This window comes from Cervus canadensis, chromosome 21 (assembly GCF_019320065.1).
Source record: "Cervus canadensis isolate Bull #8, Minnesota chromosome 21, ASM1932006v1, whole genome shotgun sequence".
NCBI classification, from domain to species: domain Eukaryota; kingdom Metazoa; phylum Chordata; class Mammalia; order Artiodactyla; family Cervidae; genus Cervus; species Cervus canadensis.
In genome coordinates, this window is record NC_057406.1 from 14,789,238 (window position 1) to 14,814,640 (window position 25,403).

Sequence of the window (25,403 nt, forward strand, 5' to 3'; positions counted from 1 at the left end):
GTCCAGCCTTCAGCGGCACAGGAAATGCAAGAGAGGAAGGTGAGAGGGCTGGGGGAGTCTCCACCTCCTTCCAGATTATCCATGATAGATTCAGATAAGAGTTTAGACGCTGCTGGACTCCTGTGTTGTAGACTATAAATGGTGGAGAAGGAAATGGCAACCCATTCCGGTATTCTTGCCTAGAGAATCCTGTGGACGGAGGAGCCTGGTGGGCTGTTGTCTATAGGGTCGCACAGAGTCAGACACGACTGAAGCGACTTAGCAGCAGCAGCAGACTATAAATGGATGGAGGGGTGTGTGTCCAGGAGAGTAACACTCTCCTGGGACGAATATGTTCCTAAAGTATAGAGGACTTGGACAAGGAGATAAAATGTTGAAAAAAGATGGTGGGGGTGAAAATAAAAAACTGGAAAACCAATCTAAACCTTCGGCGTGTCAGAGTAACCAACACCTGCCAGGAGGGTGTGACCTTCCTGACAGTTCCCATTGTGACTGAGTTGGATGCCGGCCACACTGACCTGCAGGGAACTGGGGCCAGGTCCCCTGAAAGGAACAGCACAACCGGCTGTGGGCAGCTGGTGGGCAGAGGTGTGTGAGAGGCGATGGTCGGTGACGCTGGCCTTTGCTTCCAACTGCACTTGAAAATCTCCCAATAGCTGTGCAAGAAGTTATCTCTGGACCTTTGTGGGTTCCTCGTTAATTCATACATAAAATGGCAAACCCCTCCTTCCGTGCCCTCCCTCCCTATTTCCTGTCTCCCTTGTTCTATTTCATGTTTCTTATTAAGTCTGCAATGCTGCACATACGTCAGCTCACTGTCTGTCTCTCCCAGAACGTGGCTCCATGCATTCTGTCTCTTCTCCTCTTCTGGATCGCTAGTCTGAGAACCATGTTTGCACACAGCAGGGGCTCCGTAAATACTGGTGCAGAGTAAGCGAGAGAGAACCGAAGACAAGGAGAGGCATCTTTATAAAGAATGTCTCAGTTTATTACTTTAAACCTGAACCTGCATAAAAGGATGGTTAGTTGCACTGAGCTCAAAGCATCCCCAGGACATGGGCTGGAGACAAGCCCAGGGCTGGACCTTGGCTCCTCAGTTGGGTCCAGAGGCCACAGCCATCAGCCCGGGCACTTCAGCTGCATCCACTGAGGCTGTGGCGGTGACACAGAGGGTTTTCTCGGGGTGATGCTGGGAAGGGAGGTGAGATCACTTATGATCGGGTGGAAACAGGGCCTGGACTGTGCTGCTCATGGCCCGCGGCCACCAAAATGCGGGGAGGGGTCCTGGTGGGGGGCAGAGCACGGGACAGGCTCGGGGTACCTGGGACCCTGGGCTGGAGAGACCCCGTTCTTTCACTGATGTATGCAAAAGGGGGTACCAACCCCCCAAGGGATACAGTTCAAAGAGGACCTAAAAGAAACCCAAGCCGAAGCTTCTGAGAAGCAGCATCATTCCCTTTCCTCCTGCGCACATCCTCCACCTCCTCTCTCGAATCTCTGTCTTCACGACCCTGTGGAAGGACAGTCACCCCGCCGTGTGGGCACACAGCCCCGTGCTGGTCTCTGCTGCCCCCATGCCCCAGCTCACACGCTGGTGTGCTGGGACCCTGAGGACACGCTGCTGCCCGGCTGGCTCCGGCCCGAGGGCGCTGGGCTGGCCGCTGGGCTCCTCCTGCTGTGGCGGCCGGTGCTCTGGCTCCTCCGGGCCGGCTCCTCCGTCAGCCTGAGCTTCTCGTGCTCCTCTTTCAGGAAGAAGTCCACAAACAGGCTCTTCTCCCTCTTGATCTGGTCGCTGATGTCTGTGGGGATGTCAGGGATCATCCAGTCCACGAGGACACTCAGGAACATCACCAGGTTCTGGGAGAGTTGAGGGAGAGGGTGAGAGGAGAGGCCCCAGCTGGAGGGTTCCGACCTGGGGTGGGTGGGCGGTGGTGATGACACAGACCCAGACCTGGGGGCAGGGGGCTCTGGGTTCCTCTGGCTCCTCGGCTGATCTCAGCCATCGGACGAGCATCATGGTCCCTCGGGGCCCCCAGGAGAAGGTAGAGAAGTGACAGGGCCCCCTCCCATGCACGGCCTGACAGCATCGTGTGTGTGAAAGTCGCTCAGTCGTGTCCGACTCTTTGCGACCCCATGGACTATAGAGTCCATGGAATTCTCCAGGCCAGAACACTGGAGTGGGTAGCCTTTCCCTTCTTAGCCACGCCTCTCTGCCTCCTCCACTCTTCCTCTCTCTGTCTGCCTCCCACCCCACACGTCTTGTTCTTGCCTCCAGGCCTCCAGCTCCAAAGCTTTTTTATAAAAAATTATTTACTTATTTTAATTGAAGGATAATTACCTTACAATATTGTGAAGGCCTCTGCCACACATCAACATGAATCGGCCATAGGCATACACGGGACCCGTCCCTCCTGAACTCCTCAGGAAGTGGCCATAAGGCCTGACGGCCCCTCCAGGTCTCTCCCTGGACCAGCGGCCCCTCTCTTCCTCCCAGCTGGCCCTCTGCCCCCCATATCAGAGGTGGACCCTGTTCAACCATCGCAGCATCTCTGGTCACAGCGCCTGCCTGGACCCTGCCTCCCGCCCGCCTTCCTGGGTTCTGAGGTTGCGTGCACACCTCCAACTGGCTCCTTTCTCCACTCGGGAGGCCATGTCTCCTCCACTAAGGTAGGATGAGGCCCTTTTTCTCTTCCCGGGTGCGTTTTCTACTTAAAAGGGTGAATATTTCCCGCCGGGAGCTGTGGCGCACAGCCCAATTCAAGGCCTCTCCCTGGGTACTTGGGTTCCCAGTCCTCCACTGGCGCCCCCAACCTCCAGCTGTGGTCTCCTTCTCCACCTGCCCATCTTATGCTCACACGCCCCCTCTCCTTAAACCCGAGGACGGTGACAGTGCCGGAGACACCAGAGCCCTGCCCTCTGTCTTCCAGGCTCTAAATGTGCCCTCAGCTCGACCTGGAACCCAGAAGGGCCCAGGGAAGACTTGGGAACCAAGGTTGTCCCCAGGGGCCCCTGGGCATCTCAGGGCATCTGGAGCTGCTGAATCAAGTCCCACACTCGCCTCTTCAACCAAGTCCTCCCAGTGGAGTGGAAGTGACGCCTGACATGCGGTGGTAAAGTGAGGCAGCTCCTGGGGGCGGGGAGCAGCAGGGGACAGGTGAGGATTCTCAGCACATGCCCCCCCACCACCACCCCACCATCCCCCAGAGCAAGAATGCTGCTTCTCCAGGTGAAAGACTAGCTGGGGGTCTTCCCCACTTCCTGGGCTGGGGGCTGGGTCAGGATACCTTAGGGCCCTCCAGGGACCCGCCTTTGGGGAATACAAAAGCCTGGGGTGGGGCTTATATGTAAGGGATCTGGGCTGGTACCCCAGCTCTGCTCCAAGGCTGGCAGTGGGAGTGGGGGCCTCATGCAGAGAGAATCTTGGTGACACAACTGTAGCTTCAGCTAGTCTGGGAGATAGGAATAGCCAACTTGGGTTTGCTATTCAGCAGGGGTGCCAGGTGGGGCTCTGGGGGCCTTTCCCACCAGGGGTCTCAAACAACACAACAAAGAGGGGGCCAGTGGGAGCTGGAAGGAAGGGTTAGAACTGGAGCCCTTTCTTGAGCGCAGAGACCGGCGGCGGGCAGTGGGGTGGCTGCCTGTCTGCCTTTGGGTTGAGACTCTGCTCTCTCTGCTGAGAGATTGCTCTCCACTTTCCAGTCTGAGGTTTACGTGGGAATCCTTCTCCACCCTGCATGTTACTCCACGTCTGCCTTGCAACCTGACCCTGTGGCCTTTTCTCCTTCTGTGCATCCATCCATTCATGAAAGCCCTCACCCAGCAGAGGGTCACAGAGCACCCTGAAAACCCGGAGGCAAGGCTGTCTGGATCCCTGAGCCTGGATCCTAACCAGCTGTGCCTAACTTAACTGAACAACTCACCTGGAAGATTATGACAAAAGCCAGACGTGCAGACAGAACGGCCCAGTACTGCTTGGAAAACTCATATGGGTTCGGGGCCCACGGCGGCTCCCGGTAATCCTTAAACCTGCCCAGAGAGGAAGGCGATATGAAGACTGGGAGGAGATGGAGGGAAGGAGGTACCTCTCCGGCTATCACCTCAAAAGTCAGAGCAGCAGGCAGGGCCTTGGCTCTTAGACCTAGGGAGTGGGGGCAGAGGTAAGGAACCCAGGGCCCAACCAACAACGTCCAAAAAAGTCCAAACTCCAAAAGAGCCAATGTCAGCCTCAAAGTATCTTTCTCACTCTCTCCAACATCTCCAGAAGTTTCCTTTGGATTCTCCTTCTCCTGTGTGTGTGTGTGTGTGTGTATACGTGTGTATGTGTATGTGTGTATATGTGTGTGTGTGTGTGTGTGCACACGCACACACATGCATGTGTCTCTGTGTGTGCTCAGTCATGTCTCTTTTGTGACCCCATGGACTGTAGCTCATTGGGCTCCTCTGTCCACGGAATTTTCCAGGCAAGAATACTGGAACGGGTTGCCATGAGGGGTCCAGGAATCATGAGAGGAACTCAGGACAGGGGATCCATCTGGGGTCCACTAGCCTGTGGGCTCTGAGAGCGGTGGGGAACCCACAGATACCCGGCAGAGTACTCCAAGGCCCAGGACTCAGTGAAGACGCAGAGGCCAGCAGAGTTCAGGGGTCCTCCCCAGCCTGGTCTGCTCTGGGACCCTGGCCATAAGAGGGGCTGGCCTCATTTGACAGCTGATTCAGACCAAAGCTGAAGGCTGAGTGGATTTGGGGGAGCAGTGGTAATGGTCACAGTTGGGCAGTAGCCCCCTCTTTTAACTGCCCATCTTGATCATCTGCCCATGTTGTTAAAGGCTTCCCCAGTGACTCAGCGGTAAAGAATCCTCTTGCAATGCTGGAGATGCAAGAGACATGGGTTCAATGGCTGGGTTGGGAAGCTCCCCTGGAGGAGGAAATGGCAACCTACTCCAGTATTCTTGCCTGGAAAATTCCATGGACAGAGGAGCCTGGTGGGGTACTGTCCATGGGGTTGCAAAGAGTCAAACACAACTGAGCAACTGCACACACACACACACACACACACACACACACACACAGAGTTTGAAAAACAAAATGTCAGTGCCTGCCTCGAGCTCAGACCATGGAGAGGTCTAGGGCTTGTCTGAGCTGTTGCCTTCCCCCCTCCCCCCGCTTCCCATCCTGAGATGACTCATGTTAAAAATGGCTTATTTTCTCAGAATCACTTTTTTTCTAAGCCTGGAAAAATGGCAAGAGCTGGTACAGAAGATTTATGCCCCTTCATGGAACTGTTTTCTCCATGGAATTCAACAAATCTTCGATGCTCAGTGAAAGCAAAACAAGCCCCGGGCTGAAGCATGAGGTGGGGTAGCATCAGGCCACTAGGAGGGTGCAGGGACGCTGAGGAAGGCGGGGAGGGTTGGGGGCACGCAGAAGGAAAAACAAGCATATACTGAACGTGTCCACCCCTGACAAGGAACTTTTCTAAAGCTTCTTCACTTGAGAACAAGATCCACGGGCAGGCATGGGTATCCCCGTGTAACCCAGGAGTGAACTGAGGCTCAGAGAAGTTCAATGCCTGGCCAGACAGGGGTGGATTCAAGGTGAGAATCCCAGTCTGCCTGAATCCAGGCTTTCCTCCATTGTTGGGAAGCTCCTGGCCACCAGCTGCGGTTTGGGGTGGGGGATTCTGCTGTGGGTGCTCTCTGAACCCTTCCCTGTCCTGAATGAACCCATGGTTCTAAAAGATTCACACAGAAGCATGGGGGCTTTCAATGGTCCAAGAAGATATGACCCAAGAAGATCCCCTCCCAAGAGGGGAGAAGAGGAAAAAGGGAAGATGAAAAGAGATGCAGGCCAAAGGGCCGAAAAAGTCATAGCGGGAGAGTCAGCCACAGCAAGAGGCAAATGGAGAGATGGAGGCTGAACGTCTGACTGGGGCTGGGCAAGAGGCCAGGAGCCGCTCCCTCCCACCCGCTCCCCTCTTCCGACAGCTGATCACAGCTGTTGCGGGCTTGGTTTGACATCCGGATGAGAAGCAAAGCTAACTGCAGCCCAGCAAAGCACCACAGGGTTCATCCTCGCCATCCGTGGCTGAGGACAGAATCAAGACCAGCTCCAGACCACGCCTACTCGTGGGAGAGGGCGAGGGTGTGGCCAAGGGAATAAGGTCATCTTGGGTGGGGAAAAAAACTCAGTCTTGCCCACCCTCCTGCTCTGCCCCTCAAATCCCAGGCAGACAGGAATCTGTCTTGCTTTTCTCAAGACCCCTGGAAGAGGGCTGCTGTACACCCCTGGCCCCACCCCCACTTTTGACCATGGGGAAGATCCCCCCAGGTCCAGTCTGATCCTGCCACCACAATCAAAGTCACTCCCACTTGTTTTCTAGCTCCATCGATGAAGGAACAGCTGCTCACTGACCTCAATAAGACAGCCATCGCTCACCCCTCTCTTTTTCCAGTCTGCAAAGAATCCATAAATAATCTAATTCTGGTCCCACTTCTGCTACTAACTCACCACAGCGTTTGGAAATGTCACTTTACCCTCCCTGAGTGTCCAAAACATGTTTTGAATCTGGCAGGCACATCCATCTCATCAAGGGTCTGGGGAAAGATTAACACAGAGATCCGTCCAGAAAGCTCGATTCGCAGTCCCGCTGTGCCAGTGGACTAAGGGCGCTTTGTCAGGAACTACAGGGCCAGCACTGCCCAGAAAAGAGCAGCGCGCAATTTAATGATTTGTGCATCTGTTCACATTTCTCTTTGCAAAGCTAACTTTAAATAAAAACTGTGACCTGGAGTAAGCAATGCATTTTACATTCATGCACACATGCATATGTATCACAGAAATAAAAATCACACAGAACACACTCATCCGTGCTGTATCCCATGCTCTGATACTCTTTTATTCTCTGCTGTCCTCGCCTCTCCTAGTCTTTAAAATGCTGCTCATGATACATAAGCCATTTCCCAACTGATGAACCATGATTCACAGTTTGAAGAACACTGATTCCAGGAAGCCTCTGCCACCAGGTAAATGATTGCTCATTTACATTCCAATATAAGTTCAGATTTCATAATTTAAAAATAATTCACCCTAAGAAGTCAAGTGGGTGCTGGAGAAGACTCTTGAGAGTCCCTTGGACTGCAAGGAGATCAAACCAGTCAATCTTAAAGGAAATCAATCCTGAATATTCATTAGAAGGACTGATGATGAAGCTGAAACCAATACTTTGGCCACATGATGTGAAGAGCAGACTCACTGGAAAAGACCCTGATGCTGGGAAAGATTGAAGGCAAAAGGAGAAGAGGGTAGTAGAGGATGAGATGGTTGGATGGCATCACCGACTCAGTGGACATGAGTTTGAGCGAACTCTGGGAGATAGTGAAGAACAGGGAAGCCTGGAGTGCTGCAGTCCATGGGGTTGCAAAGAGTTAGACATGACTTAGCGACTGAACAACAATGACAAAAGTTCAGATTTCAGGATTTAAAAAAAAAAATTCATCCTAAGAATTCAAGTGTATTAAATGTTTTCACTGAGTAATCAGAAGACATTAATTAAACAAAGAGATCGTTAGTTTTAAAACTAGACATGTCCAGAAAAGACAGAGTGGCTATTGAACTTAATTGTGGCCAACCCAGTGACAGAGGTCTGTTTCACTTCCAAGCCCAGTGCAGAGAACGGCACTGGCAAAAGCATGGGGAGTCAGCAGATGAAGGCTTGATCCCACCCCCACTGTTTCACTTCTCTGTCCTCTAGCAAGTTACCTAAGGACCTGATGGCTGGGGTCCTCATCTGTGAAACATGGACGTTCCATCTCACAAAGTTGGAATGAAGACCACTCAGCGCACTGCCAGACATGTCAGAGGACCCAGTACATAGGAGCTGTTCTTTCTCCTTTAACTGAAGGTGACTTAAGAAGTACACCTCTTCTGTTAAAAGAGGATGGAGAAGGTACACCGCTGCTCCCAGTTCCTCCTGGCTTTCCGGGAAGATTTCTGAGCACAGCTCAGATGCCCTGAGTTTCCCATGATACTGAGATGAACCAAATAGAGCTGATGCCCAACTGCAGGGAGCTTCTCTCAGGTTCTCAGTCCAGGTAAAGGCACAAAGCAGGCCAGCGTCAGGCTGATGGGCAGGAGAGCTTCTGTTCCATTCCCATCAGCTCTGAGGCTTCCCAAAGTCATCTCCTTTTCCCTGGTTTTGAGAGCCCTGGCTCTCCCAAAGTCCCACTGGGTGGCCCAGTGCTGGGTGAACCCCACACGTGCTCACTTCCTGCATCTGCTGGCCGTGGCTGAAGCTCGGGGTTATAATTTTAGGAACAGTTCCCAGATCTCACCCTCATCCCTTCAGTCTTCCTTTATTTTCTTTGAGCCTTAACATCGAGTTTGAGAGTTCCCTGGAGTCCTGTAGTAAGGAGAGTCTTCCAATAATGAAACAACTAGAGTGTCTAAAACTGGACTGGAGCGGCTGGGCCCCTTACTAATTTTAAGAACCCAAGAAAGTTTTTCCACGTTGCTGGACCTCATCATTCTAACTTCATGGAGCCAACAAAATGTGCATCACTGGTACATAGAAGGTGGACACGGGACAGCTTTCTCAACCCACCATGAACAAAGGAATGTGAGAGTGTGTGTGTGTGTATTTACAGTGAATGTCAAAGGAAAACAGTGAGTAGTAAATGAGACAGCTGGTGTGAGTGTGATTTCTGGAGACAGAAATGCACACAACAGGTTCTTCTGGGAGAGAATGACTGGGGTGGGGGCTGAGAAAAGTCTTTTCCTTTACATATATCTATACATACATATACATATATATGTACATACATCTATAAAGAATGACTTTTATCACAAAACAGTTCTTAATTGCAAAAGAAGGATGCAGGACTTCCTAGGGGGTCCAGTGGTTAGGAATCTGTCTGCCAATGCAGGGGACACAGGTTCGATCTCTGGTCCAGGAAGATTCCACATGCTGCGGGGCAACTAAGCCCATGCTCCACAACTTCTGAGCCTGTGCTCTAGAGCCACAAGCTGCAATTACTGAGCCCACGCGCCACAACTACTGCTTGTTGCTCCACAAGAAGAGAAGCCATGGCAACGAGAAGCCTGCGCACCACAGCTAGAGAGTAGCCCATGCTCACTGCAACTAGAGAGCCTGCACAAAGCAATGAAGACCCAGCACAGCCAAAAATAAATAAAATATTTTTTTAAAAAGATTCAATTAATGGCAATATTCAGTGACCCAAATATATTTTCACATTGAGCTTCCAGGAGCCAAATCACAGTGTTAAGAGAAGCAAACTCACAAACATTAAGTAAAAGAGGTACAAAAATCAACACTAACTCTTCACTTTAAAAATGCATTCATATTTCACCTAGATTGTTCTAACACTGTGAAATAATCACATTGAGTTGAATGTATACATGACCTAAAGGAATAAGGTCCCTATTAACTCAAAATATAGTTCATTATTAGAAAAAGAACCTGTGAAGTATCTTTTTTTTTTTTCCTGTGAAGTATCTTAAAAAGTTCTACAAATTCATTTTTATGTTAATACATGGGAAAATGACTGAGAAAGGGTCGAGCAAATGTGTCACCAGGGTTACAGTTGGAAAGATGCCCAGGGCTGGGCAGGGCTGTCTGGATGTAGGACAGAGTTGGAGAGGTTGCCTGTAATGTTTAGAACTTTCACAGGAATAAATTCATATATTACACATGTCGCTCACTATTGATTTTTTGCATGAAGTAGAAAAGAAGGTTTGGAGGTGATTTATTCCAAGTCCCCACTTTTACAGATGGGGAAACTGAGGTGCAGGCAGGAAGGAGAGGCTCCTGGCTCAGATGCCCCCCTCCCACCCTCACTTGCAGGCTGACCTTGACAGTGACACCTGCCACAGGTCATCACAATACAGAATTGCTGCAGCTGCTGACATAATAAACCAAGGGGTTGGTCCTTGACATTCAGAAACGGCTTTTTTTTGGGGGGGCCACTCCCTGTAGCATGTGGGCTCTTAGCTTCTTGACCAGGGATGGAAACCACTCCCCCTGCAGTGCAAGTGATGAGTCTTAACCACTGGACCACCAGGGAAGTCCTGGAAATGGCTTTTTAAAAAACTTATTTATTTTTAATGGAAGAATAACTGCTTTACAGTATTGGTTTGACATCTGCCATACATCAACGTGAATCAGCCACAGGTACATCTACATCCCCTCCCTCTTGAGCCTCCCTCCCACCTCCCACCCTATCCCACCCCTCTAGGTTGTTACAGAGCCCTGGTTTGAGTTCCCTGAGTCACACAGAAAATTCCCACTGGCTATCAATTTACATATCCAACTGTATATGCTTCCACGCTGCTCTCTCCATTTGTCCCACCCTCTCCTTCCTCCCCACTGCCCTTGTCCATAAGTCTCCCGCTGCCCTCCTCCATAAGTCTGTCCTCTATGTCTGAATCTCCATTGCTGCCCTACAGAATAGCTTCACCAGTACCATCTTTCTACATTCCATGTATATGCGAAACAGCTTTCTAAAATGATCTTTTAGTCATTATACATCAGTTAGTTAATGTATTTCTCAACCTCAAACAGTGGTATATAAAAATAAAATTTAATAGTCCCATTGGAAAGTAATGTTTTAATGCTGAACAAGATGGTACACAACATTTTCACACCACCCGAGCTGCTTACAAATGTCTTTAGAAATTTTCCCTTCAACAAGGGGAAACAGCTTAGCCCACTAGGAACTAAGCAGGCCCAAGTTGATCTAGTAGCTGATAAAGATAAGCAGAGGTACCCAGAAAGCTGGCTTTCCTTCTGGTCTTGGCCAGCAGCAGAGGAGAGGCAGCCAGGCCCCAGAAGGAACTTGCAGGACCCTGGGACAGGAGAGAACTTGAATCCTACAGACAAACCCGCAAGCATCACCCAAGGATGCTGTTTGTGGATACTCAGCATCTCCAAACAGACCCAATGGGTTGCCCAAGCTCAGGTGGGTTCCTTGAGCTCTGAGACCCCAGTTCCTGCCCTGCTGACCTCTCTACTCTCCTCCCACTGAGCCAGAAGACTGAGCCACCATCCAACTTGAAGGACACAGGGGCCCCTCGACCCTGTTAAATGGGCCACTAAGCATGCCCACAGACTGACATCATGGGGCTGTTTATTGAGCAGCCCTGTGCAGTCAGTTAAATGGCCAAGGCAGACATGGCTCCAAAAATGCTGGGAACGCATCTTGAATGGGCAGTCAGAGACTTGTCCTAACTTTTACTGCTATTTTTAAGATACCTCTATCCTTGGCAAGGCTGGGCTGGAGCCCGAGACCTCAGTTTTATTTGACCACATTTATCTCCAGAGGTCATGAAAAACTAAGAATAAGAAGGGTCATTGAGTTCCCAACGCTATTTGCCAGAAAATCAGGACAAATTTCATTTCCCACCACGGAAGCAGTTCTAAACGCTGGCTTCGGGGCTAGCTCTGACGTTGTCTGTGTTTCTGTGTTTCCTACAGTCTCCCTAACTCTCCATCTTCTTATTTTTTCATTTCTCTTTCTGACAGTCACTGACAAATCCTAGCTTACAAGGACATCAGTAATTTATGTCTCTACTTCCTAAATTTCCAGAAACTTTGGCAAGCCAGCGCAGTCCCCACGGTATGCGGTGAGCAGGACCCACCTGGGGTGGGTAGAGATTTCCATCAGCACTCCTCATCCTTCTAGAAAAGGCAGCCCACATGGTATACCCATTTGGGATGGTGTGTGTCTAGATGATACGCTGACCCCCTCTCCAGACATCTGTTTTATACTTCAGAGCAGGGCGGCCCCTTATTTCCAATGTAACCTGCTGCTCTTCACAACACAGTCAGAGATGACACCAGTGAAAAGTCCCTTCGATCCCCGCAGTGGCTCCCAGTGCTAGAGAGGAGTCTGCATACCTCCCGTGCCTGCCTGGTCTCTCTCCTAGTTCAACCCCCTTATTCCATCTCCGACCACTGAGCACAATCCAGCCCCTTGGCGTGGGACACCCCGTCCTCCCTGGACCCCCTGCACCACCTGATAACCCCTTCCTGCCCATCACTGCTCCTCCCACCCTGCTCACCACCCAGGCCGCCTTGGTCCCTCCTGGGAGGGAGCAGATTCAACAGGATTCTCCCTCTGGCCACTCCTGCACTGGACACTGAGGTCCAGGTTAGGTGCATGGCCTCCTCCTTCAGGGCTAGGAGAGTGTCCTGCAGCCTCCCAATTGCAATCACAGAAGCTCGACTCTCATTGCTTACTCATCTCATTCATCTAGACTTCTTGAGGGAGGCAGCGTCTTGTTCCCTATTATATGACTGATGCCAAGCCTATCATAAAGCCTCAAAAACAGATGCACAATGAGGACTTCCCTAGTGGTGTGGTAGTTAAGAATCCACCTGCCAATGCCAAATTCATCACATGGACAGTAAAATCAGATTCTCTTAGCATCTTCCCCATCCCTGTCAACAGACCCACAATTTCCCAGTCTTCTGACATCAACCCAAACTTCGGAATCATCCTGACTCAGGCTGTCTCAGTCCTCTGGTCCCCAGCTTTGTAAGGTATGACATTAAGGAGCTCATCTTCTCCCTTACTCCAAATTTCTTCCACATTTCTGTTCCAGGCCTTCCATGGCTCATGTCTGAATGGTGTAGCACCTCAGCCGCTCTCCTTGAGTTTCCTCAATTCTAACTCATCTTCCATTCTGAGACCAGATTAATTTTCCTAAGCCTACACTTTATCCTCTAACTATCTGGCCCTATAAAAGTCCTTACCTTCCTACTGCATCACCTTAAAATTCTTGTAAGACTTCAAGGTTTCTCAGTATCTACTTCATCTTACCTATTCAAGTCCACAACACTTTGGCTTATGCTACTCGAGGAGTTGCTCTATATATTGTATTTCCTATATTATTCCCTATGTTTACCTCCCAAACACTCTACTCGCAGACTCTTACCAGCTAGCCCCTAAGCATTTATCAAATACCCCAGGTTCATCCCCACCCCCATGACCTGGCTCGCGCTGACTCTATACCTATGATATGCTTTTTGCCCTACAACTCTTCATGGCTCCTCCAAGAAGCCTACCCTTTCCATTCCAGCCTCTACTGTCCTCCCTCTCCTCCAAACACCCATGAGGCTCATGGTCCGTACTAGACATAATCACTGAACAATGTGCAATGTCCTAGAGAGTTCTGTTTTCTTCCCAACCAGATCATAAACCAGACCTTCCCTAGATGGTAAGAATGAACCTATATACCTTTTTGTCTACTCCACAGTGTCTAGCAAAAGGCACTCAATAAATGTTGGTTGATTCATTTAGAGAACAAGCTTGTGGTTGCCAGGGGGACGGATAGAGGGAAGGAATAGTCAGGGAGTTTGGGATGGACATGGACACACTGTTATATTTAAAATGGATCACCAGTAAGGACCTACTGTATAGCACAAGGAACTCTGCACAATGTTATGTGCAGCCTGGATGGGAAAGGAGTCTGGGGAGAATGGATATGTGTATAAGTATGGCTGAGTCTCTCTGCCGTCCATCTGAAACTATCACAGCATTGTTAATCATCTGTATCCCAAAACAAAATTAAAAGTTTTAAAAAAATTAAGTGTTGAAACCTTCCAGTTAAAAAAATATTGGTTGATTCATTGAAATTGATTTCTTGGGATCTGGGGCTTGGGGGTAGGAGACAGAGGCTAAGAAGAAGGATAATTCTAGGTCATCTAGATAATTCTAGAAGAAGATGCAATTCTAGGTCATCCAGAGAGTTGCTTGGACTTGCCACTTCCAGTCCTCCACCGCCCTCCTGCTCGCGATCACCTTACCTGCAGAACTGAACCTCCTGTTCAAACTGGGAGTTCTCGGGCTGCGTTCCCTCCTTCAGCTGGCTGACGTTGAAAAAGGAGAGGGTGTGGTTGACAAAGCCATGCAGAGTCCCATTGTGACTATAGGAGTACTGATACACCAGGCGGGGGATGAAGTCAGAGGTGACGGCGATGACAAAAGCCTGGGGGTAGAACCAGAAGCACCTGAGGAACAGTCAGGACGGACACCGTCCAGGTGGCACAGGTCCATCTGACTAAGAGACCGCCCCCCTCCTGGGCTCCCTATCCAGAGGTGCTGCTCTGACTAACAGAATCCTTGTCCCTGAGCTCATGGTGCTGACCTACCTGGCTTTTCCATCTTTGACACATGGAAGGAAACCACTGACTGTCAAGAGAGTGAATTACGACCACCGAAGCAAAGGATGCTAAGCCAGTTTGGGCCATTTGGTGAGGGAGGGCATAAACATCTCTGAGATATTTGAACTGATGCTGGCATTGGCCACACCAAAGAGGAGTGGATGGGGTTTCCCTGGTGGTTCAGTGGTAAAGAATCTGCCTGCCAATGCAGGAGACATGGGTTCAATTCCTGGTCCAGGAAGATCCGACAAGTCACAGAGCAACTAAGCCCATGTGCCCCAACTACTAAGCCTGGGCTCTAGAGCCCGGGAGCTGCAACTACTGAGCCCGCATGCAGCAACTACTGAAGCCTGAGTGCCCTAGAGCCCATGCTCTGCGACAAGAGAAGTCACTACAATGAGAAGCCCATGCACCACAACTAGAGAGTAGCCACCAGTCGTTGTAACTACAGAAAAGTTCCACAGAAACAAAGACCCAGCACATTTGAAAATAAATAAATAAATAAAACTATTTTTTACAAAAAGAAGTGGAAGACTTTCTGAGAAAATTATCAATCGTAATGAGTGTGTGCGTGCTAAGTCGCTTCAGTCGTGTCTGACTCTTTGCGACCCTATGGACTGTAGCCTGCCAGGCTCCTCTGTCCATGGGGATTCTCCAGGCAAGAATACTGGAACGGGTTGCCATGCCCTCCTCCAGGGGATCTTCCCAAGCCAGGGATCGAAAGTGCGTCTCTTACATCTCCTGCATTGGCAGGCAGGTTCTTTACCACTAGCGCCACCTGGGAAGTCCAGAGGGCTGCTTAAATGTGATGGGCAAGGACATCGAATGGTACACTTGCCCCTGAGTGACAGCAGAAAACCAGGAACACCACAGCTATGGTTCCACAGGGAACCTCAGTTTCACCATTCTCAGCGCCTTTCATCCTGTCATATGATGGAAGTCACTCTCATCCATTTTGCTTAGAAAAAGTAAGACACCAAGGGAGAGGAATAGGTCTTGCTGGATGAAATGCACACACCCGACCTCGCCCCGGGTGTATCCAAGTCCTCTATAAATGTCTGCGGAGCAAGCCAAATGACAAATGAATGATTGCCTGTTTAAATGCAGGAGGACTTTCTGCAAAGAAAATCTTAAATCTTTTTGGCAGGTGTTTATACTGTCCCCGGCACCAACAATTAAAGTTCTTTCAAAAAATGCAGTTTAGGCATTGTTTTCTAAATATATACGTGAGTGTGCGGGGCCACAGCCATACGTGACAGTGAGAAGCACACTTCTAATAATCACAGCTGCAATTAACAGAGCATGGACCAGACATACCTTCATCATCTCTTTTGATTTCTAGGATGATATGATTTGGTGAGACTCTGATTCGCCCCCATTTTTTAACAAATAAGAAGTAAGGGCAGGGAAGTAAAACTTCTATCTTTCTGTTGTGTAGCTGAAAAGTGCTTGGTACTCAAGGGCTTTTTTCCAGAAGCATGTGTGCTCAGTCGTGTCTGACTCTTTGCAACCCCATGGAATGCAGCCTGCCAGGCTCCTCTCTCCATGGAATTCTCCAGGCAAGAATACTAGAGTGTGTTGCCATTCCCTTGTCCAAGAGATCTTTCCAACCCAGGGGTCAAACCTGCATCTCTTGCATCTCCTGCCTTGGCAGGCAGATTCTTTACCACTGAGCCAGCTGGGAAGCCACTAGCACTAGCAACTGCTTCTTTTCTAGAAGCCTCAACTCCAAAGCAGTTATTGATCTATTTTCCAAAAGGCACCTGATTTCTCAGCCTTGAGACCTGCACTTCCTACATCAAACATCCCATGTGTGACGGGCTGATCCTCTCTGCACACCTCATGTCACTTTATGTGTTCTTAGTGGGGAGCCTGGACAGTCAGGGCTTCTCTCCCAAGAGAACAGGGGCCGTGACTTTCTTGCTATGGGCTGAGCTGACTGATCTGGACTCGGGAGATGGAAGCAGAGACCCTGCCTGGCCACCGTCTGTAAGGAACTCAGACGCCAAAGGAGCTGTTGGCTTGGGTCCAGCAGGATTTCCTCTGAAACCTGGACACGTCTGGCAAGGCAGTTAAGGAGGTCAGAGCAGGCAGGACCTCTCTTCTTCTATGTCCTATCTTAAGCAAGCAGGGCCAGAGTCCACAGGGATAATTAAGACTTCACACTGACAACTTGGAGGAACGGTAATTAGGAACTGCAGCCTGGGCGATGCTCCAGGTATTGTTCAGCTCCGGAGTAGAAAAAGAAAGGGAAGAGATGGATAGATATGGGGAATTCTTTCCTCGTGATTCTTGGCTCCAAAGAAAGATCTGATCTGGATTCTTAAGGCCGAGGTATGCATTCTGGTGGGTAATTACCTTTCTTTCTCTTAGTGAAATGAATGACAAAGCTGCAGGGCTCTGGTGACAGCCTGATGCGTAAGAAGGCGTGTACTCACTCTTAACTGGAGGGGCTAAACGGCAACCCACTTAAGTATTCTTGCCTGGGAAATCCCATGAACAGAGGAGCCTGGCAGGCTACAGTCCATGGAGTCACAAAGAGTCAGGCACGACTTAGCAAGTAAACAATAAGAACAACAACTGTATTAATTAGAGCTCCCAATGGAAGAAGCTGGGAGGTAACAGAACTGGTTTCCTGCCCTGAAGACCTCAGCTCCCCTGGAAAGCCCTTCCCACAGAGAAAGGGTGTGAGGAACGCAAGCACTTACGTTGATGATAACAGAGAATTTGCCGATGCCGGAGAGGATATCAAACCAGATCCCTGTTAAGACAGAAAGAGAAGGGCGTCTGGCTCCCTCCCGCCCCCAGCCCAGTGATGACAAGGCCGCAGCCAGAGTGACGCTTTGCAGGCAAGTTACCAGTGGAGCTCTGCCGGGGCCCCCAGGGACGGGCTTGTCTGGAAAGGCTTAGGGGCAGCCCTGTCTGCAAACCTGGGGGCGTGTGTGTGTGTGTGTGTGTGTGTGTGTGTGAGAGAGTCATGTGACCTCCCAGCACCTGAGAAGAAGAGGATGAGGGGCTCAGGGGGGCTGATGAAGCAAGAGACGCCCCAGTATCCTGGATGCCTGACATGGCGGGAGGGGCGGCCTGGGAGACAGGGGGAGGGGCGGAGGGAGGGGATGGGGAGGAGCCGCGTGGCCTCTGGGCAGGGGACATACCGATATCCTTGGTCCTCACAGCATCTGGCCGTCTCAGCTCCGTAACGAACTTCTTCGCATCCAGGCGCACTTCAATGACGTTGTTGAGGAGGGCAAACACAGGTGCCAGAGGAAAGGAGGCCACGAAGAGGGTGACGAAGCCAAACTGGATGACTACGAGAGAGCGCGGCCCGAGAGGTGGCAGGGGTGAGGTGTATCTTGCCCGGCAGCCCTGGGCCCTGTCTTTTCTGACCCGGATCTCTTGTCCTCCTTGGGCTCAGGCTCCCTCTCTGACCTACCCCACAGAGGGGGCGTCTCAGCACCTGCAGGCCTAGCTGGTCAGGGCCATCACTTGGGTGCAAAGCTCTGTTTAGGTGAGAAGACCTGAGGAAAGGAAAAATCTCGACTCCTTCCTTTCCATCACCTTCTATCTCCAGTCACTAATTCTGCTCATTGAACTCAAAGTTAACAAACTTCTTCAGCAAAGGTCTAGATAGTAAAATTTTTTTTTAAATGGAACCTTAGTTGATTTACAATATTGTGTTAGGTATACAGCAAAGGGATTCAGATATACATATATGTTGGTGGTAGTTTAGTGGCTCAGTCGTGTCCAACTCTTGCAACCCCGTGGACTGTAGCCCACCAGGCTCCTCTGTCCATGGGATTCTCCAGGCAAGAATATTGGAGTGGATCGCCATTTCCTTCTCCAGAGGATCTTCCTGACCCAGGAATCAAACCCAGGTCTCCTGCATTGCAGGCAGATTCTTTACTGACTGAGCTACGAGGGAAGCCCATACATATATATATACAGGTACATGTATTTGTATTTATACATATATATACACACATATAATTTTTAAGATTCTTTTCCATTATAGGGTATTACAAGATGTTGAATAGAGTCCCCCGTGCTCTACAGGAAGATCTTGTTAGTTATCTATTTTACATATAGCAGTTTGTATCTGCTATATACAATGCCAAACTCCTAATTTACCCCTCCCCTGACACTCTCTCCTTTGATAAGTTCCTATGTCTGAGAGTCTGTTTCTGTTTTGTAAATAAGTTCATTTGTAGCATTTATTTAAGTGTTTTTGATGTGGACCATTTAAAAAAATCTTTACTGAATTTGTTACAATATTGCTTCTGTTTTATGTTTTGGTTTTTTGGCTGCAAGCCATGTGGGATCTTAAGCTTCCCCACCAGGGATCAAACCTCCACCCCCTGCATTGGAAGGTGAAGTTTTAACCACACTGGACTGCCAGGGGAGTCCCTGTATTACTTTTTAGATTTGACATATGAGATATATAATATTTGCTTTCTCTGGATGATTCACTTCACTTAGTATGATCATCTCGAGGTCCATCTATGGTGCTGCCAATGGCAATATTTCATGCTTTTTTATGGCTGAGCAGATAGTAACTATTTTTGCATGGTCTGGTCATATGACTTAACTCTGCCTTTGCAGAGTGAAAACAGCTGGAGCCAAACATGGACCAACGGGCTTGGTTATATTCCAATAAAACTTTATTTACAAAAGCGGTAAATAAAGTGGGCTGGATTCATTTGCTGACCCTTGATGTAACTTGAAAACTATGTCCTACTGTAGCACAGAAAACTATATTCAATTTACTGTCATAAGCTATGATGGGAAAATATGAATATATATTATATTTTATTTACGTATAAAACTGAATCACTGTGCTGTACAGCAGAAATTAAAACAAAATTATAAATCAACTACACTTCAATAAAGTAAACTTTTAAAAAAATCTCCCAAAGTTGGCCACTTCTTGCCCTATCTGTAGTCACTGCCTTATTTAGGAAGTAGATTCATTCATCACACGCGTACCGAGAGCTCACTGAATGTCAGGCATGGTGCCAAGTATTTAAGGAGATAAAGGTCTGGACCTGCCTTCAAGGAGCTTGGTGTGAAGCAGAAGACAGAAATGTACGAAGATGTGCAAGGAAACTCGATGTACAGCAAGAGAGAAAGAAGAATGTACTAGACAAAGTGGAGACCGGAAGAAGAGAGCTCAAGCCTGCTCAGGGTGGGGACCGTGGGGAGTCTCCATATGGACACGGAAGCTTAGATTTGAAGGATGTGCTGTCCCTGCAGACAGAATGCATTAAAGACAGCAGCCCCACTCCACTCCCCTCCAGAATCAGTGCGGGCAGAGGAGTGGAGGCAGCCTGTGCAAGTCAGATGGCTGTAAGGAGTCCAGGCCCTCATCACGTCTCCCGGTACAATTGCAACCACCTCCTCCTACCTGCTTTCCTTGTCATGGGAGACCCTAGTTCGATTCCTGGGTTGGGAAGATCCCTTGGAGAAGGGAATAGGTTACCCACTCCAGTATTCCTGGGCTTCCCTGGTGGCTCAGATGGTAAAGGATGTGCCTGCAATGTGGGAGACATGGGTTCAATCCCTGGGAAGGGAAGATCCCCTGGAGGAGGGCATGGCAACCACTCCAATCTTCTTGCCTGGAGAATCCCCATGGACAGAGGAGCCTGGCGGGCTATAGTCCACCGAGTCTCAAAGAGTCAGACACGAGTGAGCGACTAAGCACAGACACTACATCCGTCCAGCCCCAAGTCTCCAGGAATCCAAGAACATTGCCTGACCTACTCACAAGCCTTCCTGTTGGCTCCTCTCTGTTACTGGATAGAATTCAGATTCCCTGTCTCAGGACATAGGTACTGGATCATCTTACCTCTCTAGCCAGCCTCCCAGCACTCCCACAGCCATGATGCTTCTGCCTTCCAGGACCCTGAGCTCCTCACCTCTGGATTTCCCCCTGAACCCCTCAGCATCTCCCTTCACTGGCACACAAGCACTCATTCTCCAGCTGGCAAAAGTCTACGCATCCCCAAGAACAGTCAAATGCTATCTCCTTGGAGAAGTCCATCCCTCCTCTAACAAAGTGGTTGCTCTGTTATAGCTGTCACTGTGCACTGCTGTGATTGATTTATCTGTGTGCCTTTATCTCCTGAAGGCAGAGCTCCATCCCTTGCAGGGGCTCAGTACAGATTTGCTGATGCAAAGTTAGACCTGAGTCTCAAGAAAGTCAGTCTAATAAGACCTCCCTAGGGCTTCCCTGGTGGCTCAGTGGTATAGAATCTGCCATCGATGCAGAAGACATGGGTTCAATCCCTGGTCTGGGAAGATCCCACATGCCATGGAGCAACTAAGCTCACGCATAACTACTGAGCCTGTGCTCTAGAACCCAAGAGCTGCAACTACTGAAGCCCAGAGCCTGTGCTCCCCAACAAGAGAAGCCCCAGTGAGAAGCCCATATACCGCAACTAGAGAGTAGCCCTTGCTCGTCGCAACTAGAAAAAAACCACACAGCAATAAAGACCCAGCACAGACAAAAATATATAAAATTATTAAAAAACACCTCCCTATTTAAAAAATATTTTATTTATTAATTTATTCAGCTGCATCAGGTCTTCATCACAACATGCAGGATCTTTAATTGAGGCATACGAGCTCTTAGTTGCAGCTTCTGGAATCTAGTTCTCTGACTAGGAGTTGAACCTGGGCACCCTACATTGGGAATGTGGAATCTAGTCTTAGCCATTGGACCACCAAGAGTTGCCTAATTATTAAGGCAAGTTATTAACCAGTTACAAATTGAGAATAATAAAAATACCCACCCAGTAGGTTGACAAAAGGGTAAATAATATTGCATACATAAAGTGCTCACAACAACGTCTGTCACTTAGTAACTGTTCAGTGATACCCGTCCTGTGTATTCTTCATTATTACTGGAGTACAGATGGCTGCAATGTATCCTGCCTACGTGTACCTTAAACAGACACATGTTTAAGGTACAAACACTGAAGGAGAGTCGGAGGCCTCACCTCCAGCCCTGGACGTGTTTTTCAGTAGCCCCAGGTCCTTAGGCAATCCTCCCTGTTTTATTGGGCTTCTGCATCTTCATGTTCAAATTGAAGAAACCACTTTAAATCCCCTTCAGTTCTGATTTGCTGTGGTGCTGTGATTCCCATTCTCTTGGAGAACCTTCAAGATTCGAGGATATCCACGAAAAGAAAGAAAAACCAGGGGCTCCCCTGGTGACTCGCCGGTAAAGAATCCTCCTGCCAGTGCAGGACATGGGCTCAATCCCTGATCCCGGAAGATCTCACATGCCTCAGAGCAACTAAGCCCACGTGCCACAATTACTGAGTCTCTTCTCTAGAGGCCAGGAGCCGCAGCTACTGAGCCTACAGGCCCCAGAGCCTGCATTCTGCAACTAGAAGCCACCGCAATGAGAGGCCTGAGCACCTCAATGAAAATTTAGCCCTCAATAGCTGCAACTAGAGAAAAGCCCACGTAGCAATTAAGATCTGGCACAGCCAAAAGTAAATTTATTAATTTAAAAAAAAAAAAGAAGAAAAACCAGGATCCAAACTTAAATCAACAAATGAAATAAAAATGAAGCAGAAGTTTCGAGACAGAGAGAATGCACAGAACTTCACCAGCACATCTGTTTTGGTCTGGCAGTTTGCTTGGGCCACGGTCAAGGGCTGTGGCTCTCCCTGACCTGGTGTGCTACCCTAGCCATGGTCCACGATGCCCAGGGGATTCCCCACAGGCCCTAGGAGACCAACAGCTGCCAGATGGTGGCAAGACATACCAGAAGGCACAGATTTGTCAAGGTCAGGTCCTTGAGATGAACAACTGCCTGGCTAGTTAGCTGGCTGAAAGTGAAAGTGAAGTCCTCAGTTGTGTCTGACTCTTTGTGACCCCATGAACTGTAGCCTGGCAGGCTCCTCCATCCATGGGATTTTCAAGGCAAGAGTACTGGAGTGGGTTGCCATTTCCTCCTCCAGGAGAAGAAATCTTCCAAAGCAAGCTTTGGGAGCCAGCTTCAAATGCAGGGTCTATCATATCCCTTAACTCAGGCTTTGCTGAGGAATTCACTTTAGAGTCAGGGGTGGGGTGAGGGCAAGTAGAGAGTGAAGTGGGGTAGAATTAACAAGGAAAGCAAAACAGATGTCAGACTAGTTTTCCGAAGCCTGTAAAATGCATGTTTGTATTTAAGTATATAGATGAATCTGTCCTTATTCCTGGGGCTCTAAGTTGGTCTCCTTGATTCTAATGAGCTCAGGTCTATAAACGGGTGATGTTTGTATGAGTGACTTCCTCTAACAGAACTGCTTAAACTCTGATGGGGAAGAAATGGGGTGGGTTACGTCTAAGAGCCTATAAACTGATACAGGCTGTCCTCTCCACACTCATGCAAATGGCACTCAGAAATCCACTGTCCTTCCTTCCAGGATCTTAGGAAAAATTAGGGCTCTCCACTTCCTCGGCTTCCTCCCTCATGAATTCCCAAGGCAGACTTGAGCCCTCTCCTCTGAGGGGGCTGCCCTGATCTTTGCATCTTCTCTTTCACCAGCTCTCCATCACAGGGAGTCTCAGTCCTAGATCTTGGGTCTCCTCAGTGCTAAAAGTGCCCAGAAATGATCCCAACCCCACACTGGGTCTCTCCTCTTGCCTTTTCCAGGCATGTCTGTATGTTTTACACCGAACAACCTTAAGAAGGTGAACTCAGCAAAGGCCAGTGACACCACCACCCTGTCCCTCCTCTGACGCTTCTCCAGGGTGTCCTGGGGCCAAGAGAAACCACACTCAGAATACGTTCCACGGCCACAGGTGTTACCAAGGCTTGGACCGGGTACACGGCCCATTTCCAGGAATCCACTTAGAGAGGCAGGAACAAAGAGAAAGCTTTGTTTCATCTTGGGGAGAGGAAAAAAATGTATAAAACCATAAACCTCTGGCATACAAATGTCAATTCCAAGACTTGCTTTTTGTTGTCGGAGATCTACACTCCGTATCAGATGGGCGGCCTTCGGGGGTCACTTCATAGGACACAGCATACCAGCCTTCACCAACACCAAGACTGGCTTCTAAAAATAGCCAGCCTCCACAAGGCTCAGAGCAGGCCGGAAATCCTCAGCACTCTGCATAATAGAAGCCAGGCTGGCTCCACCAATAACAGATTAGACCTGGGCCAAGCCAATTAGGGAGGAATTCATAAGTTGATTTTCAACAAAATCTTTACAAAGCCTGCTGGCAAGTGCTCCAGAGACACCTAGCTGAAAGCAAAGAGACTAGAAAGCCTCCTAAGCACAAACCCCATTGGTTTTCTCTTCTCAATCCGCAGCAACCAGTCTCCTTTGAAAATATGCAGCTGCAGCCCTGTGCTGCCTGATGCAATTAAAATCTTGGCCTTGATTACCTGGGCTTAGGTTAAAATAACAAGGAGGAGTGGATTACACTCAACATTGTCCAGGAAGGACATTTCAGGACGATCAGCTTAAGGAATAGTGTATCAAGTGGGATAGAGTGGACCCGCCAGGACTGGTGGAAAAGCTCTTGATGGAACACACGTTGTTTTTCATTTACTCAAAATTCTTCAGTGAACGTATCTACCCTTCCATCACACACACACACACCCTCACACAGGATACCGCCCAGATCTTTGGTATGGCATTCAAGACCTTTCAGATATGACCCTGAGTTAGTTTTGCACATGCACGTGCTCCCCACCCACGCTCTAAGCTGACACTGAGCCACGGAGCTTGGAGACCGAATCTGCAAGCTTGCCAAGTGTTTCAAAACCATTCGGACTTCCCTACATTCACCACATTGCCCATATTCCTGAGCCTTGGTACGTGCCACGGAAATCTATCATTTTCCTCCTCTTCCTGTCTGTTGGATGGATTACCATTTCTATTTCAGGTTCCACTGAACGTCCTCCGTGAAGGGTCTCCCCCGCTCCACTCCCCATCCCTCCTCCAGGCAGAACTGGGAGCCGGGGCACCTCTCCTCCCCGTTCCCATGATGCCCTGCACACATCCCTCTCCCTGTTTATCTGACTTGCGCCGGAAGCACAAGTCAGATAATCTCCTTTGAGACTATGGACGTTTTTGACTCTTCCGCGGCCCTGCCATTTTGTGCGGCGTCCTTCCTGGAGTAGATGTTGAGAGGTTATCTTGTTTCGTGACTATGAACTTAATGTCACCAGCTGTAAATACAAAACAAACACGAAAAGAAGCAGACGCCTGAAATGTGTGAATGGAAATCATTGTGTTTAGTGACGGGGAGGGAGAGGGGGCCACGAAGTTCTAACATGGCTCTGACACGTCCACACGGACAGCCTCAGTGCTGTCACGCACACGGAAGACTTTGAAGAAAGTTGGTTGTAAAAACCATCAGTTAGGAGAGTCTAATTCTAAAGGAAATAACCATAGCTTTCTAAAATTCTTTCTATAATTTAGTAATTGTATGATATAGTCAGTTTAAAGGGATTAAAAGCTGGAGGTTTAAGGCTCTTCCCTGTTGAGATTTCACTGGAGGTCCACTCCTTAAGACGCTGTGCTTCCAATGCAGTGTCTGGTTCCATCCCTGGCAGAGGAACTAAGATCCCACATATGGTGAGGCTGGGGGAAAAAAAAAATTCTCCCCGTCATGAGCCTCTAATAAGCAATGGAAGGGAAAGACTCAAGAATATGTTGGCATGAGTCTGTCTCCTCACTCAGGAGGTGGTCACAGAAAAGATTCAGCTAGAAACAGCCCATGAATGTAACACTTAGGTAAAAATAAAGCATGGGACGGTCATCACTGTTTATTTCGTCAGCCTGCATTTCCAGACAGTGTCCAGTGATCCCCTTCTCCTAAGAACAAGGGAAGACAACTGTGCTCGGCACTGTGTCTGGTGTGAAAAAGATTTGTAAGTGTTGATGGACCACATAAACAGGAAGAGTTAGGAGAAGGCACATGATTGGCTTTCTTGGAATGGACCTCTATTGCTTAGGAAAATAGTAAAAGTCTTGACAGTAGAAGCATAAGAAGGCGCTCAATGTCCATCATCCATTACTTATGGATTCATTCACTCATTCATCGAACAAGCATCTACTGGGCACAGTCTAGATACTGAGCACCATGCTCACTGCTAAGGAAGCAAAGATGAACAGATTACTGTGTCATGTCTGATTCTTTGCAACCCCATGGGCTGCAGCACACCAGGCTACCCTGTCCTTTCAAGAGTTCACAGGATATAGTGGAGAAGATGGACATG

General features: G+C 49.0%; 1 protein-coding gene across 2 annotated transcripts in view; it reads right to left on the minus strand.

Moving 5' to 3' along the window:
* Positions 1–964: 964 nt before the first annotated feature.
* ANO2 (anoctamin 2) overlaps positions 965–25,403 on the minus strand; it is a 335,456-nt gene continuing 311,017 nt past the window's right edge. For both annotated transcript variants that reach the window (XM_043441194.1, XM_043441195.1), the window contains exons 21-25: positions 17,335–17,487; positions 16,888–16,940; positions 13,823–14,004; positions 3,921–4,026; positions 965–1,857 (exon numbers count right to left, since the gene is read on the minus strand). In XM_043441194.1, the coding sequence (XP_043297129.1) occupies positions 1,585–1,857; positions 3,921–4,026; positions 13,823–14,004; positions 16,888–16,940; positions 17,335–17,487 (767 nt within the window). In that variant the 3' untranslated portion in view covers positions 965–1,584. The remainder of the gene's footprint in view (positions 1,858–3,920; positions 4,027–13,822; positions 14,005–16,887; positions 16,941–17,334; positions 17,488–25,403) is intronic.